Source organism: Anopheles coluzzii, chromosome 3, assembly GCF_943734685.1.
Source record: "Anopheles coluzzii chromosome 3, AcolN3, whole genome shotgun sequence".
Taxonomy (NCBI): Eukaryota; Metazoa; Arthropoda; class Insecta; order Diptera; family Culicidae; genus Anopheles; species Anopheles coluzzii.
Window position 1 is genome coordinate 86,445,482 of NC_064671.1, and position 16,657 is coordinate 86,462,138.

Sequence of the window (16,657 nt, forward strand, 5' to 3'; positions counted from 1 at the left end):
TAGTTCCTCCTACTTCAGCTTACTCTGGATGACTCCGGCGGACTCCGGACGACTCCGGATGACTCCCGACGACTCCGGATGACTCTGGAAAGCTTTGGATGACTCTGGACGACTCTGGCAGGCTTTGGATGACTCCAGCTTACTCTGGATGACTCTGACCGACTCCGGACGATGACTCTGGGAGCTCTGGAAGTCTTTGGAAGACTCCGGACGACTCCAGATGGCTTCGGACGACTTCGACCATGGACGACTCCTTCTACAGACGACTCGGGATGACTTTGGACGACTCCGCATGACTCCGACTCAGGACGACTCTTGATGACTATGGACGACTCCGACCAACTCATGATGTCTCCGGACGATTCCAAACGGCTTCGGATAATACTGAACAGACCGTCATACCCTCGGAGGACGGAGTCGGATCCAAAATTCTCGGAGTCGGATTGGAGTCTACTCTGGATTTTTGTCATCTTTACCCATCACTGCTATCAACGTTTCAAAGTGCAGACTGTGATCGTTCCAGAGCACCTGGAAGTTATTAGTAAGGAAAATTATATGCGATGCTACTGCACAGGCACAACACGAACATTTCAAATCACTTGGAGTATCGTAGATAGTTATTTCCCGTCGAATTAAAGCAATAGAAATGATCTAAAAGTTGGAGAATGCCGCTTCCATATGAACTGAAGCTTTTAGAGACTACGAATGTCGCTTATTCACTTGAATAGTTTACCCATTTTACATTCTTGGGATTACTATCTGCGCTGATCGATGAAAGTCATGATCTGACTTGCCAGTCGTGTTATTTTATTCAATACAGGCTCCTAAATAGTAGTTGAAAATGATGGAACATATTTTGAAGCTTCAGTAAGTTGCCAAGTTTACATAAAAAAGCATCAGAGTTTGATTAAAAGCGTTTTCTAACTTATAGGTCGTTCTATTATCTAGAGACGGATTAACAAATAGGCTTTCCGAATTTAAACTAAAAATTGGAGTAAACACTGAAGTGGTCTCGTGGTACAGTCATCAACTCGAACGACTCAACAGCATACCCATCATGGGTTCAAGCCTAGAATGAACCGTCCGCTTGACGCGATAGGACTTGACTATTCGGCTACAAGGTACTTATTCTCGAAATTCTGTAAAGGCCGGCAGGTCCAAAATGTTGCACACTTGACGGCGCATAGGTCCGAAGTCCTACAGTCTTATGGGGAGAAATTGAAATCGAACGGACAGATGGATTCGTTAAATGGGGATGCGACATCTCAGAATTGTAAGCAGTGGGCGATTTCTTGATGATCGCAGATTTGGGCCAACGCCAACGGGATTACATATAACTACAATCTGGGGTCGACTAAAGGTCCCAAAAAGCTTAAATACTACTTCGAAACCTGTCAAACATAATTGGATCAAGATTTTGCTATTTATGTTGGAGATGTTTGGGACTGTCAAATATCATTTTGAGCCAGTAAAGATTTCTGTAATATAGTGAAAACTAAGACATTTAACGTTTGATACTCAGTGTGGATCTTGCGCTAGTAATTGTCTATTGTTTGTACTTACCTGAAGCATTAAAGTACTACAACTTTTGATGAGTTAAGAATCCCTATTAAATAAAATAGCTAGATTTTTCCGGATGTAACACATTTCCATCTCCTTCATAACACCATTCCCCCTCTGCATCGGATTCCAATTATTGCTTAGCTTTATTTACAAATATAAAGTGTTTCTGTTTTTGTTGTTGTTACCCTTTTAAACGTACACAGTAATTCGGGTGTAACGCAACCGACCGTTATTATAGCATCACGTGATGCGGGAAAAAGGAACAAACCCAGGCTGTCGCAAACCGTAATGGCAGCGTTGCGTTCGCTTTTGAAGCGATCTTTAAACTCCACTTTAGGAAGCCTGTCCCACGTTCTGCGAGTAATTTCACGATAGTGAGCCGGGGGAATATTTTTGTTAAATGACTTTCATAACATTTAAGGCGTACAATTATCATCATTCGGTTGTTTGTTGCTGCTGTAGAGCGCTCTAGTAGAGAATTTGTTTGTGTGTAAGGCGTGTAAATAGTAAATAGCGTATATAGTGATTGTACCTTGTTCTTGTATCAACATTCGGATTATCGAGGGGAGGAATCTCTCCCAGAGTCGTCGTTTTTCCATTGTTTGCATCGTTAGCGATTGTTTCGATTTATGTGTGCGGCTTTTAGCGTTTTAGAGTTGCTTTGTCCTTCTATACCATTAATCGTGTTGGGTCTGATCGATTGTTAAGCTATTTGAGAGGTACGCGAAATGGACTTTTTGACGACGATGAAGGTATATAAAATGAGAAAATGGTAAATCAAATTAATGAAAGGTTTGATTATCTAAAACTGAGTTTCGTGTCGTATTAGTAAACCTAAAGCTAAAACTAAACCATTCCTAAAACGGTAGAATAAAAGAAGGATAAAACAATAAGAAGACGTATCTTAGTTAACTAAGCGAACACTCAACGGTGTACACCGAGACGCCGAACGAATGACTTTGCATTTTACATACTTTTACCCTATAAACTCTAAAACATTGCGAGAAGAGAACAAATCATTTGAACCTAGCACTGAGATGGGTTTGCATAAACTGGCGAAAGGTGTGTGAACTTCTTTTGAAATTTCCTACTTTGTCTTCCTCGTGTGTGTGGAGTATGGAAACGAATTTCTCCGCTTCGAAAAGCTAATAAATACGCTGTCCTAAACTGTCCTGATTCACAAATAATTTAACGAAACAAACGAAGAATTTGATTGCAATGATCGCCTACCATCCACTTGATCCAACGGTTTTCGTTTTTAAATTTAACGATCGATTTTGTGTTCTACTTTTTTTTTTGGTACGATATTTCCCGAAGCAGCCCTACATCCTACACCGCAAAGCACCTGTCGAACGGAAGCTTCCTCAGCACGGTACAGCCCCTTCCTCTCCCGCCCTTTTGGGACGGACCGCCCGTGCGGTGTGTAACAAGTAGTCTAAAGTGGACTAGCATAGCTCGGAGCCTTTTTGTTGTCGATTGTGTGGGAACCACTGCGGCTTAGTAGCGGAAGTGACCCTTCCGACCACGGTAGTTGTGATAGATCCGGAGCGGCTGATAGCTACCGTTCGTCTGTACCGGCTGGGCCAGCGGTGTCTGCTGCTGCTGCCCATTGGCCCCGTCCGGCGCGGTAATGTTAAGCGCCGAAGCGGACGGTTCATGGTGCAACCGGGCGGCACAACGGGGCGCCAGCACGAGATGGTACAGCAGGAAGTAAACGACCGCAATGACGCACGCACTGATCGCGAGCGCCTGGAAGGTGATGATCAGATCGTCAATCTTCGTCCACATGCCGATCAGTGCGCCGACAAAGCGCCCGAGACAGAAGTGAAAGATGACGGGCAGGGCCTGGCCGGTGGTGATGATACGGCGTGGCATAATGTGCCGCATGTAGAACACGATCGTCAGCCACGTCAGGCCGAGCGTTACCGGGTACAGGAAGTCGATGATGACACGCCACCAGCCGACCTCCGTCGTGGCGAGCAGCGAAAAGCGGAAGATGAACGTCGTGATGGCGGTAATCAGGATGTTCGAGTGGCCGCAGAAATCGACAATCTTCTCCGCGTACCAGAGCGTCGGGATGGTGAGCAAGGCGCCGAGCACGACAAACGCACTCCAAACCTCACCGTAGTAGCTGTCGGCCGGCGGGTGGATGTCGTACGTCTTCACCAGCACGCCCTCGTAGTTGTCCAGCACGGCCCAGAACGTGCCGAGAATGAGCGTGACCAGGCAGAGGCCGGCCGACTCCGGACCGTACCGGCGGATGGCGGACATCGGGATCGCCACCATGCCACACTTCGTGTGCCACCACATCTCCGGCGGTGTTAGGGGCATGCCGGACGAGACGAGCAGTACGAGGGCGGCGAGCAGGGCCAGTCCGACGTACCCGTAGTACGTTTCGAAGAACCAGCCCAGTGCGAAGTAGGAGACGGCCCATCCAATTGCACCCCAAACGATCTGTCGCCCAAAGTCTCCGCGGCCGGAGGAGGTTTCGCGCGTCGCAATGATGGTGGCTGCGTTCAGGAGGACGATGACGGCGAGCAGGAACGCATCGCCGAACGAGCGGAGGGTGATGTACGACCAGAAGGTCAGCTCAGGATCTCCAACAATCTACAAAGAGAAAAAGGAACCTTGAAGATTACATCCCCCAAAAAACCGTCAAGGGTCAAGGTCACTTACGCGCATACAGACACTCTCCGAAAGAACGCTCTCCTCGTCATCGTACGGGTCGTGTACCTCACACTCCACCTTCGGCGTACAGTTGGAAGAGTTCGTCAGCAGCTTCATCCAGGTGATCTGCTTCTCGGGGATGTCGCAGGAAAAGCCATCGAGCGGATAGCGACACCATTCGGCACTGTGCGTTTCGTTTTCCTCGTTCACGGCACTACGCAGTACCGTTGCCAGCTTCAGCGATTCCGATGCGGACGTGTAGGCGTGGCACAGTTCCCGCTCCGGATCACCCTTGTGCTCGCAGATGTGCGGCACGGGGATGGGCGTATTGTCCACCTCGACTTTGGGCTCCTGTCGGATGTTTTCCGGTGCCGGCAGCGGTTCGTCGCTGATGTCGTAGTCTTCATCCTCAACCGAGCTCTCGGTGGACGACGGCAGAATCAGCCCTTTCGTGTACGGGTGATTCAGGTTTTCAAACTCAACCGGTTTCTGGCAGGTGTAGGAACAGTTCGTAAGCGTCAGATGGCCAATCTAGAAGAACAAGGCAATGAATTGTAAATCCTTGGAGTTTGGAGGAATTTCTGGACAGTCTCCCTGATGCCTACCTTCTCGCGTTTCCACTGATAGCAGGTGCGTTCCTCGCTGCAGCGCTGCTGGAAGATGATGGCACCGTCATAGTCGCAGGCGAAGCTCACCTCCGAGCGGCTCGATTCCTGACGCTCTACGCGCGGCACGGCGAAGAATAGCACCGAGTAGAGCACAACGGACAGAATCATGCAGAGGGCGGCTAGTAAGCGCAACCGTTTGCCGAACGATGCACCAGCCCGTCCTGCCAACCGATCGACCAGTGGGGCAATTATCAGTGGACCCAGAATTGCCACCAGCGGAGCAATTAGCGTCACCAGCTGCGACTCGTAGTAATTCAGCCCGGTCAGGGTCATGTGCTTCTGGATGTACGGATGCAGACATCCTAGGGCTGTGATAAGGAGAGAGAGAGACGGAGAAAGCGAACGTTACCATTAGTTACATGGCCTGTTTTGAGGATGTTCCAGGCGTCTCCGGGACACACTTACCTCCGTAGAACAGGAAGAGCACAATTTTCAAGGATATTAGATTCCTGTTCACCAGCGGCTTCTTGGCAGGTGGCGCACCCATCTTCGTGAGCTTCGGTTCGAACTTGATATAGAATAAATGAGCTCTGTGCTATCACACACACACACGCACACTCCCTAATAACTGTCTCTGATGTCTGGACGTGTTGTTGTTAATTAAACCACTCGCTTCCGGTAGCAGCAGTCAACCGATGACACAGTTTCACTAACGATCAAGACGCTCCTGTGCCATTTTCTTCACGGGACAGGTCGTCTTCGTGGTTGCACTGCTCGTTCTGTCCACTATTTTACACGCACAGTGGCAGAATAGGGAAGACTGAAAGACGGTTTTAATGTTGTTGTGTGCCACTCCGGAGTTCGTGGTCCGTGTAATCTAATAAAACGCTAAGCGCAGGTCCTCGTCGTCGTCCTACGGTAGTAAAACTGGGCACTCCGGAAGACACCTTAAGATCCAATCACTGAAAGCGAAACATTGTAATGGGAGGGAAATCAGAATGTAAATAAAATGTAAACGGAACTGGGAGGTAAAATCACATCGTCAGTGACCTAGCAGTGGTCCTGTCTGAAGAAGAGAACCCATGGAAAAGCAAAAGGGAACAGCGCAAACAACGTTCAGGGCGATTTTTGTGGCATTTTAATGGCTCGCTCGCTCGGGTTTATTGGAGTGCCTCTGTACCTGACAGGTTTTGACCCAGTGTCGTTGTCTAATGGGGTGGTAGAAGTATAGTCGTCGCAGTAAGGTACTGTTAGTCGTTGGGAGTAGCACCACTCATCACCAACATTGTCCGCTAATGGAAAAACAATCCCAACACGGTGGGTAGGTGTAGCGCCAAAACGAAGGTGATGACACCATCAGAACGGAATGGAGACTATTTTTGACACCGGTTGACATGGAATTTCTCTTCAAAGAAAGTGGCCCTGAGAAATTTAAGAAGCACACCCCAACGGCACAATGGCGCTTCTGGAAGGGACCCCGACTCTGAGTGACCGACTAAGCTAACGAAGACGTTATAGTTTTTGCTTTGCGAACGGACGGTTTGTGGAAATGGATACTGGCCCGTCGTCCGAACCGAAGAACCAAACAGCTGCCCACTTACAGTGGGAAGAGCTATAAATAGCCTGTACGGTGGTGCAGCATCGAACGCGTAGCATGAACTATCATCGCACGACCATCGCCACGTCGCGTCAATGGCTACTAAGACCGGGAGAAGCACCGGGTGGAGTTTTTAGAGTATGTTTTCTCAACAGTAAAGGAAAAAAAACACACACACACATACATAAACATAAACCTCACACATCTGGTCGATGATCAATTGATGTGAACTGGATGCTGGGTGGGGAGAGCTCTGTGGTGAGGATTTACAAAAAAAAAACGTTTGGAACACACCATGCTCCGATGGATGGATCATTTCTCCGTGTGCGGATCATTTGGACGTCGTTGGCATGTGGCCCTAATTAGTCGCCTTGGCTGGCGTAAGGTTGTAAATATTTTCGCTCAATATTTTTAAATCAGTCGGGGGGTTTTACCTTGTATTCACTTTTTGAGTTTTTTTAGACAGCGAAGTTTGGGGATTCCTAACATACAAGCTGCGAGACGGATTAGATATCGGAGTTCTATGGACAGCATATTTTTAGAATCACGCTGACGCGCTACATCGGTTAGGCGGTATAAATAATGCTTCAGTAATGACTAATTCCCGGCTAATCGTTAGGCATTGAGGAGTGTTGATGGTGGCTTAAGGGCAAGAATAGAATAGCAGCTAACAGCGACAGTTTTGGGCAGTCAGTATTTCAAATATTCTAAATATTCCACTTTTAGAGATTCGCGGCAAAGGTTGCATAGGGAATGATTCATAAATAAACACTATGTGACTCAGGGTTATGTAATGTACTGCCATCAATTCTTCCATAGCGTTAAATCCCTCGTCAGGATTACAGGAATTAGGCAAAATATTGAAGTATCATAGGAACATAAGGCATTTATGGTTATATATTATGAATTATAGATACTATAGTCAGGCTCGAACGGTTCTAGATCATTCAAAAAATTATCTGTGAGTTCTTGTGGTTGATGATTTACTTTTGAAAGGATTGAATTCTCGAAGAGTCCTATCGCGTCTTGTATCTGTAAGATGATGGACCTTTGGATTTTGATTTGCAACGTGTGACAGATCATTTCTGATATTTAGATCAATTTGTTATCACCAATATACACTGGTGGACATAAAAATAGGAACTTTTTTCTGTGACCGAAAAACATAGTTCTTGTCGGAAATATTTGGTAGCCCTGAAAAGGACTGTTTAAGTGGTTGTTGGGAGGTGGTGTTGCGGTGTTCCACAGAGCGGAAACATATTCTAACGGTCAATGTGTTGACCGTTATTCGCTATCACTTCCTTAAAAAAACACACAACAAATTTTTTTCCTATCTTTTTGTCCACCAGTGTATTAAATTTCCAACAAGAATAACTATATTTTTAGTTGGAAATATTATTAAAAATGAGAACTTTAAAAAATTTCGTACTAAGTTGTTTGATCTTTCATTTTAACATCCTTTTTTCATTCCAACTTAATTCTTACAATCTTCAATATCTTTTTGACTCTGTTAGATCCTACAGATTTGGTACTCTTAGATCCTACAGATGTACAGATCGAACATAAAATTTCAGTTGCTTCAGGTATAATATTTATACCACAACAAAAAGTCCATTAAAGAGAGACTTGAAAGTGAAGAAATCAATACTAATATTTCCTGTATCAAAACGATTCCACATAAGTGACATCCCATCCCTGAAATGGCACGTTTATGTTAGTTACTACTCCATCATCCTATCAATTCTAGGCTTAAAGCCTTACCCAACACATCATTCCGTATGATAAACACACACCATTTCGCATTTTCCCATCCATAAATTTGCTCCATAAAAAGCGGTAAACGAATTAACGCTCTAAACCCAGCTGGGAGATAAGTAGTTGATTTTTTTTTTCTAATTCTTTCCAACCCATCTCTCTCTCTCTACTCTATACGCCCCCTTGAACCCACCCCAAACACGATATGCTCGCACACACGCGTCCCGAGATGTACATGTATAATTTAAGGCACGCCTAATGACGCCCCTGGATGGAAAACAGATTCCACTTGGGCGGTTATCGGCTTGAAGTGTACGCCACACGCGCCATTTGAACCCAGTGAAGTGTTGTGAGAGATGTGTATGTGTGTGTGTGTTTTTATATTGAAAGCTCATCCATGTGTTGTTGATAATGGAGGTTAACGGGCTATTAATAGGTGTTGTGTGGGATACGGGTGTGGATAACAGGCTCTTACGCTGAGAGAAGATTTAAGAGATGCACTTCAATCTGGATTGGATGCATAAATCTACTTCTTGCTAGCAACTTAATTCCCGTGCCGAGATTGAGCTAATTTCACACCTCTCACACACACACACACACACCTGCGACCAGTGCACTCTGAATTTCTTCAACGCTCCACAGCACTAAGCCTGCAAACATCCCAACTGATGACGAAATGGGGAAACTCCTTCGATGCTGCTTTGTTTACACGCCTGCACTGACACACTTCCGACCGATCGGGGGTTGCACAATTTGCTCCAGTTTTAAAAGCGTTAAGAGCTGCTTCCGAAAGCGAATTACTTCAACTGTTGAACCACAAAAAAAAGCAGAAGAAACAATAAGCAACCGCTTCTACAAGCAACGACCTCTTGTTTACCTTTTCACCCCGGTGTTGGACGAAGTAAATATTTACATAAGATCGCAAGAGTGCAAGAAGAACGTGTTGTACTTCACCCCAGGTGGAAAATGCATATCCCTAGAATGGGCAACTCATCCGTTCCAACCTTCCATCGTGCTCACCCCATCATTAGAAAATGCTTGACAACTCCTTACTGGAATGGAGAAGAATGGGAGTACTGTAGGTACCGCGCGCACCGTTGAATGATGTCACGTGACACTGCAATCAATTAAGGTGCAGAAGCCACAGGTCTGCCCCTCTCGGGGTAACTGCCATATAATACAACGCCCCCCTCTCTCCAACTGCTCACTCTTTTAATGCTCGACAAATGGGGCAAATCATTGGATGGTGCAAAAGGTTATCGGAGTTTTAGGTCTGTTGGCTACCGTTTGTGCGCACGGTGAGTCTTTCTGCACCGAGAACAAACAGCACCGTCACAGGGTGAGGCACATGGGTGGCATTTCATGGGTTCGTGCCGGATGGTGTAGTGGCGGTAGCAGCAAATCCAATCCGGGAAACGCGCGGAGTTTATGCAGGCGAGAGCATTTTTCCCAATGCTCGGTTGGCATACGGACTCACCCTCTTGCCGCCCAAAACCCGAACAGAGGGCAGGGAAGTTATGGGAGTGACTGTTCCGTTTTTCCACCGAGTTTTTATTGCTCACGACTACTCGATACTTTAACGCGCCGAGCATTCGAAACCAGGTCAACACACAGTTCGTATTACACAGCGAGGTGTGTGTGTGCTCTTGCTTATGTAGATTGATTCGTCCCGAGCACCGAGCAGTGCTGGAAGTGAACGGGAGAGGAAGCAAAAAAAACAAACGTTCCAAACGACTCCAACTCTAAATCCATCAGAACCTCTGTCTGTTTGCAAAGCTAATGGAACTGAGAATGCCTGAGAAGAAGGAGCTGGTGAGTCCTACCAGTTCTTGCGATACAACGTGCCAGATAAGGCTTTGAAATGGATTTTAAAAATGGTAGCCAATATTCACTGCAAGGTTGAAATAATAATGGATGACAACAACAACAGCAAAAAAGGTGTATAAAAATGCAAATAGTCATGATGGTCATCGTTCTCCCACGAGTCCGTATTACATCATCGTGTGTATTCACCATTTTTTGCTGCTGCTGCTGCTGCAACCACTACCACCACCACTACCACCTTTCGCGATCGTTGTTTAATTGAGAATACAAGCGAGAGGAGTTTGCATTACAGGTGGCAAGGGTGAGGGCGGTAGATTGATCGCAGGCGGTCACCGGGTAAGCATGAGTTCATGCTACACGTACAACAGCACGCCGCCCTACGCATTCTCGTATTGTAGCTGGCAACGGAAGACGAAATTGGGAGAGATTTTTGCTGGATTTCGGTTTACTCACTGTTTTGGAATGGAGTAAAAGGTACACGTTCTTGGGTGGAAGAAGCTTTCCTTCTCAAATTACCATACAATGGAGTAGCGTGCTGTAATTACAGGGCTTTTCAGATGCAGCTTTTAGCGCAGACATAAGCGACTCCAAGAAGTTTTATGTTCTCGAAGCATTGAAATGGCAAGATCACAGCGATCAATATCTTTTTTTAGCAACTAAAGTTAAAATATAGAATATGAGGCATTATAATGAAAAAGAGTTTAGAAAGCTGAAAATGTTGATATAACTGGGAGGTCCTCATAAAATGAAGATGTTGATACCTATTCTGAACATTCTGAATATAAATCACAACAACAAAACAACGATCAATCGTTATCATTATAAAGAATCTGGTTCTTGACTTTAATATCTAAAATACTCATCTACACATCAAAACTGCAAACTTCTAGACTAGTATGAAGATCACGTCAAAATTCTCAGTTATATTTGGAATTCTAAATGCGAGAACAATGCGAAAAAGAGATGCCAACACTAGCTGGATTCAATCGCGATCACGTGTTCGAGATAGGCGCCACTAATTGAGGAACGTTCAACATTCTACAACCATGCAATGCATTTGCTAATTGAGTATGTGTTTGAAGTACGACAGAGATGAACAAATAACTTGAGTTGCATTCCTGACATAATAACCAGACGAGATTGAACTTAAATTCGGGAGCTATATTGCCCCTTAGTTCAATCTGTATAACATACTTTAAATAGCAACTTAAATGTCTGGAAATAATAAACAAGATTAAAGATCATACTTGATAAGCTGCAAAAGATTGGAGTAGAATTCAATATCCAACTACGAAGCGAAGTATTTATATTCTTTAAGAAGATATCATCATCATACCTGAGTGAAGAAATCAAGAGCTCATGATGAGAATATAAACACAAAAACATAAAAAATTAGAATTCTTGATTAAAACTAAAATAAACGAATATAATAAATGTAAATAAACATTCACTATTCCAGACGAATTAACCAATATTAGAAAATCGCAAACTCCAGTGAATCAGTGATCAGTGAACTTTCAAATGTTAACAATACTCATTACATGTCGCCTGAAAACCCCTGCAAAATCATGATAAACTCGCGGTCGCATTGATTTTTGATGCCTTTTCCTCGCTATGAAGAAGCTGCCCCCATGTTCACCCCAACCACACAGTAGCAGCATACGAAAACCCGTACACATCGCGGCCCAATGAAACGGTACAATACCACACATATATCGATGGAATTGATCGTGGATCGTGACCCCGCACATCGGGCACATAAACAACTCCCCTAGCTACGTGCTCATCGAGGCGTGCATTGTTCTTTTACGGAATTTAATACGTTCGATTTATTTCCTTCAAGTCACATTTTGGTGAATGTAACACATGGGGCGAAAAAGAAAAAAAAACACAACTTCCTCTTCCTTTTTCTTCCGTGAGTTTCTTCCGATCGGTCGCGGAACGGTGTTCCGGCTTCCAAAAACAGAGCGCCAAACGGAGCTGTCGTCAACAAATTTACGACCACTTTACGGTGGGAGTTGCCTGCGACATCTTGAGGATGCGCTTGTACTTCCCTGCGAGAACTGCAACTGCTTTACGACCGACGACGGGCGGACACGTTTGTCGCACAACACCGACGACGTATTTGGAACCGGCCCGGCAACGACTGTGCGCTTCCGAGTAGCACCAACAGCAGCAGCAGCAGCAGCAGGAAGTCCCGAGTGTGTAGGAAGATGACAACATTACGCAGTTACTAAACCTCTCCCCGAGGTGACATGTCAGCGGTGTGTGTTTTTGTGTGTTTTATGTGTCATCAGCTAGCGAAAGGGCGATTAGTTGCGTATCCGTAAAAGATCCGATCGCTTCCATGGATCACGAGACAAGAATGTGACGAAATTATTTGGAATCATTTTCATACGTCATCGGCAGAGAAGGTTCTTCAACTATTCCAATTGACTGCTTCATTTTATTGCAACGGAATGCCAAAAGGGCTAGCTCCAAAGTCCCCCCGGCCTGAGACCGAAAATAGGCAGAAAATAAACATTAAAATGCCACACTTTCGTTAATGGAGCGAAAGGAAACGATAAACTACCGTACTCCCCCCCAACAGCAGAAGGCACAGCGAAAACCTTCCTCGAAATCCCCACGCTGGTTGGAAACATAATCTTCCCAAGCCATGCCATCATACCGTGCCAGTCTTGTTTTATGACTCAAACCCATCAAAAGGGTCTCTCCCTTGAGAATCGGAGTCACAAAGCGTGGTTTCGCAAACTGGAAATGGCAAAGGATCATCGCGCGAGTTGTTGGTGAGCGTCGTCCATAAATCATAAGGCACATCTGTCGGGAATAACTTCTTGAAGTGAAGGTTCCAATGAATTCCACCGCACAAAAAAGGAGGTTCAACACCGATGACCTTGAAGTGAAAATGTTTGCACAAACCAATTCCCAAGAAAGCCTTCAGAGCCACACACACACAAGCAAAAAAAGAGCAGAGTCTTTTGGCAACGACACCAGAAAGACCTAATCTGCTGGAACACGCATCTATGTCCCGCGATCTTACGCGATCGTATGCATCATCGCGCGCCGTAGCAGGCAGCAACATCGCCACGAGTAACGGGGCAATGATGTCATCGATGTTGATGGTCACCGGACACCAATACCCGCCGCCCCGCTAATCCCACCGTTCAAACCCAGCGCGCCGAAAGCATGACGATCGTTAACTTTAGGTTTTATTTTAAGACACGTTCTCGACCGATTGGCACACAAACTCGATCGTAAAACCGGACGGGGCAAGAAATAAACACAACGGAAGCAGAAACAGGCTAAAATCTATGTTATCGCCGTCGTCCACTTGTCGACTGTGTTTGGGGAGGGTTGAGGCGATGATGCTCTTTCTTCTTGATTTGGCTCGTACAGCAGGACAACGGCAGAACTCCCTGCTTGCATCGATTGCAAACGCGCATTCATACTACCGAATCGGACGTTGCGATAGTGTAACCCCTTCGGGCAGTACAAAAGGCAGAGACGACGAGCAATGGCAGACGGAAGGAATGTTATTCTCGCGAAATCGAACACAACGTGCAGAATTATAAATAGGAAGTGCCGTACTGTGAAACCCGACGACCCAAGACGACAACGACGACGATGACGACTACGAGAGCGTGCTGCAAGTGTTGCTAACGTTTGACCAACCAACCCGCTTCGGTGCATCCAACCCTCAAATGAGTGGGGCTTGCAATTTGTAAGTGTCTTAGATCGCAGCATGCGAATGTTCCCGTTTGGCCGGCAGCATTATGATTCTCGTACTGGTCGGTTTCAAAATTAATACATTACCTACTGCCGCCTTCTGCCAATTCGTCATCGAACGGGGCGACGTGTGGTCTACAGGGGCACCCCGTCGAAAGCCGACTTTCTTGCCTTCTTTCTTCGGAAGTACGAACCCCGAAAGGTTATCATCGGGAGCGTGTTATGTAAACCCTGTGCCGTGTGTGCCTTTTACTTTGATACGTCTTTATTTATATTGTGTTCGATGCGTGGAGTCGTTACGCTTTGATTACTCCAATGTCGAAATGGCGGTGGGGCGGCAATCCTTTGCGACCGGCCCGCCGATGCTAGATAATGAAGCGCTTAGTATTCCCTTCCCCCAGAGAGCGTGCGTGGGTCGAGCTAGACCAGTGGACGGCAAAAAAAAGCTATACAAAAGCTTGTAATCAGCTGTTCAGGCACGACATTGTGATTACAATAAACTTTGAGAAAAATGGATCGTAGAAGCTCCAGAGTGTTGTTCATCCAAATGTTTCATGTTTTGGCACGGAGTTTTAGTTTAGTGAGGTGAAAAAATCAGAGATGGGATTGTTTACCCATGAGTTAGGATGAAGAGAAGAACGGCAGGAAAGACATAGAAAAGTAGTATGAATCTTCTTTTAAAATTCCTGAAATACAACAGCCACTAGTTCCTTGCTCCCTTGCTGCTATTCTTATTAGCAGATTCCTTTAAATTCTGCCAATTTAACAGTTTTAACGTTATTTTTAACTCTAGAAATAAGTTCCATGAACCACGAGAAACTCAAACCACAGAATTTGAGAACAAATTTATTAACAGAGATACTCAATAGATCGTTAGAGAAATAAGAAAGTAACGATATTTTCAAACTTCTATTGATTTGAAAAATACAAGAAACAACATTCAAATTCCTTTAAATAACATCAGTCATCATTATTCAGTTTGAAGCGAGAAAAATCATATGAAAAGATAATTGATGGCATTTAATACAAAAAAAAAAACAAAAACAAAAAAAAACATCTGTTGATAACGAACCAGTTTGCCGACCACTGCCACCAGTCGATCAGTGAACGTGTCGCTATGGACGGAATCTTTCATACAAATGGGCACAATAAACAATCAACACTGATAGCAGGATTGTGTCTCTGGTATGCTGATGATCATGTTGCTGATGAAGATCATCATGCCTGAATATATTTAATCGCTCTTCCGGTTGGTTTCTTGCTAACCTTCACGTTGGATTAATTTTGTTGTAACAGCATCATTTTTAACCTCGAAAGAGGATTTCATTTCTTTGGCACTGGATTGGCGCCGGAAGGCAACATCGCACTAACAACTTTTAAATCATAATCGATTGCCTTCCAGTCGGAACAACACGAACAAAATTCAATTATCTCATTTACTAATCACCAAACTAGATAAAGCGAACATTTCTGCCAACGATGATTAATTGTGTGGCGGTTGGCAACGTTGGCCAATCGACGAAAAAAATCTACACTCGACAACGCGTGTGGTAATGTTTTAAAACGAGTTAAGTTGTTTCACACTACACGTGATGTAGGGCCTGATAAGCGGACAGTAATAATAACAATTCGTTGGTGGGTCATTCCCAAATTTTTAAGCCCAACCACTCCCACCTTAGCGCAAAATCCGAAGGGCCGCGAAAGTAGCCGGTCAATTTGAATAAAAATCGTATTAATATACGTCCACACCGGTCCACAAAAGGGATGATGGAATTCTGGGGGGCTTTCTGAGGAATGTAAATATGCGATGTATTATAACGTAGGAGCTTTTTTCCTACCCAAGACCCGTCCAGTTGACAAAGCGGCAAGATTAAACAGCATGCAGAGAGGGAGATGCGGTTTTGTGCGTTAACCGTTGACAGATGGCCGAAGGTGTCCGAAAGATTGACTCCCCGGTTAGGATGACGGTGGGGCTTCTGTACACCACACGATCAGTGGTGACGATCGCAGCAGTCCACACTGCCACCACCAATGTGAACGTTATTAATGAACCGTTCATGACGCTCACAACGATGTGTGACGATAAGTGGAACCGGTCCACAAGCTCGCCTGGCCACATGGAAGTCCACACAATCAGGAGGCTTTACTTTGTTTGCCAATCACTTGTCCGAGCGTGATGCCGCTCCTCTCCAGGGAGTTTATGAATTGCACATGAAATGTCTAAAAGATCGCATTAGATCGCCGCTAGAAGCATCTCTTCACAGTGGGACGATATAGGAAACGAGCCGGTGATTAAATGATCCAAAGTCGTAACGTCTTTCACTCTGCGGACAATTCTACAATACAATTTCCAGTGAAAAAATGAACCCATTCAGCCGCACTTTAGTGAGCTATTTGCAAATTTCATTTCGTATGAATGGCATCAACCAGGGGAAATAAGAAAGCGGACACATCGCACGTCTTGGACTTTGTGCAAATTGTGAGTTGTGTGTTAGCGTCGCTCTGTATCAAACCGTCCGGTGAGATACGTTAACAGTTAAAGTGGAAAAAAGGTGGACTGAACCGTTCAACATAAGCGTACACGCTAATGCACGCGTGTCTTGTGCAAGAATTATGACAGCACAAACATACACCTTCTACCACTCCAACCAACGGGGTTGTTTGGGGAGGTCAGCTGGAAGGTTGTCGACTTGTGCTCAAGTGCTCAATCTTTGGAAAACGAATACCGAGCAGCAGCCTGAATTGGGCAGAATGAAGGTGTGGGCGATCATGGCTGGCTGAACGCTTGAATGCCTGACTGCCTGACTGCCTGCCTGCCTGCCAGTAATGTGTCCCCGGGGGCGTCAGATGTTCGGAATCAGCGGTGAATGCATGTGTCGGGTTCAGATCTGCCTGATGTAGGAAGATGATTTGCCCC

At 45.3% G+C, this 16,657-nt stretch overlaps 1 protein-coding gene across 3 annotated transcripts in view; it reads right to left on the reverse strand.

The window, feature by feature from the left end:
• Positions 1-1,682: 1,682 nt before the first annotated feature.
• LOC120956745 (uncharacterized) overlaps positions 1,683-16,657 on the reverse strand; it is a 31,310-nt gene continuing 16,335 nt past the window's right edge. For all 3 annotated transcript variants that reach the window (XM_040378457.2, XM_040378459.2, XM_040378458.2), the window contains exons 3-6: positions 5,304-5,800; positions 4,836-5,206; positions 4,240-4,761; positions 1,683-4,170 (exon numbers count right to left, since the gene is read on the reverse strand). In XM_040378457.2, the coding sequence (XP_040234391.1) occupies positions 3,061-4,170; positions 4,240-4,761; positions 4,836-5,206; positions 5,304-5,385 (2,085 nt within the window). In that variant the 5' untranslated portion in view covers positions 5,386-5,800 and the 3' untranslated portion in view covers positions 1,683-3,060. The remainder of the gene's footprint in view (positions 4,171-4,239; positions 4,762-4,835; positions 5,207-5,303; positions 5,801-16,657) is intronic.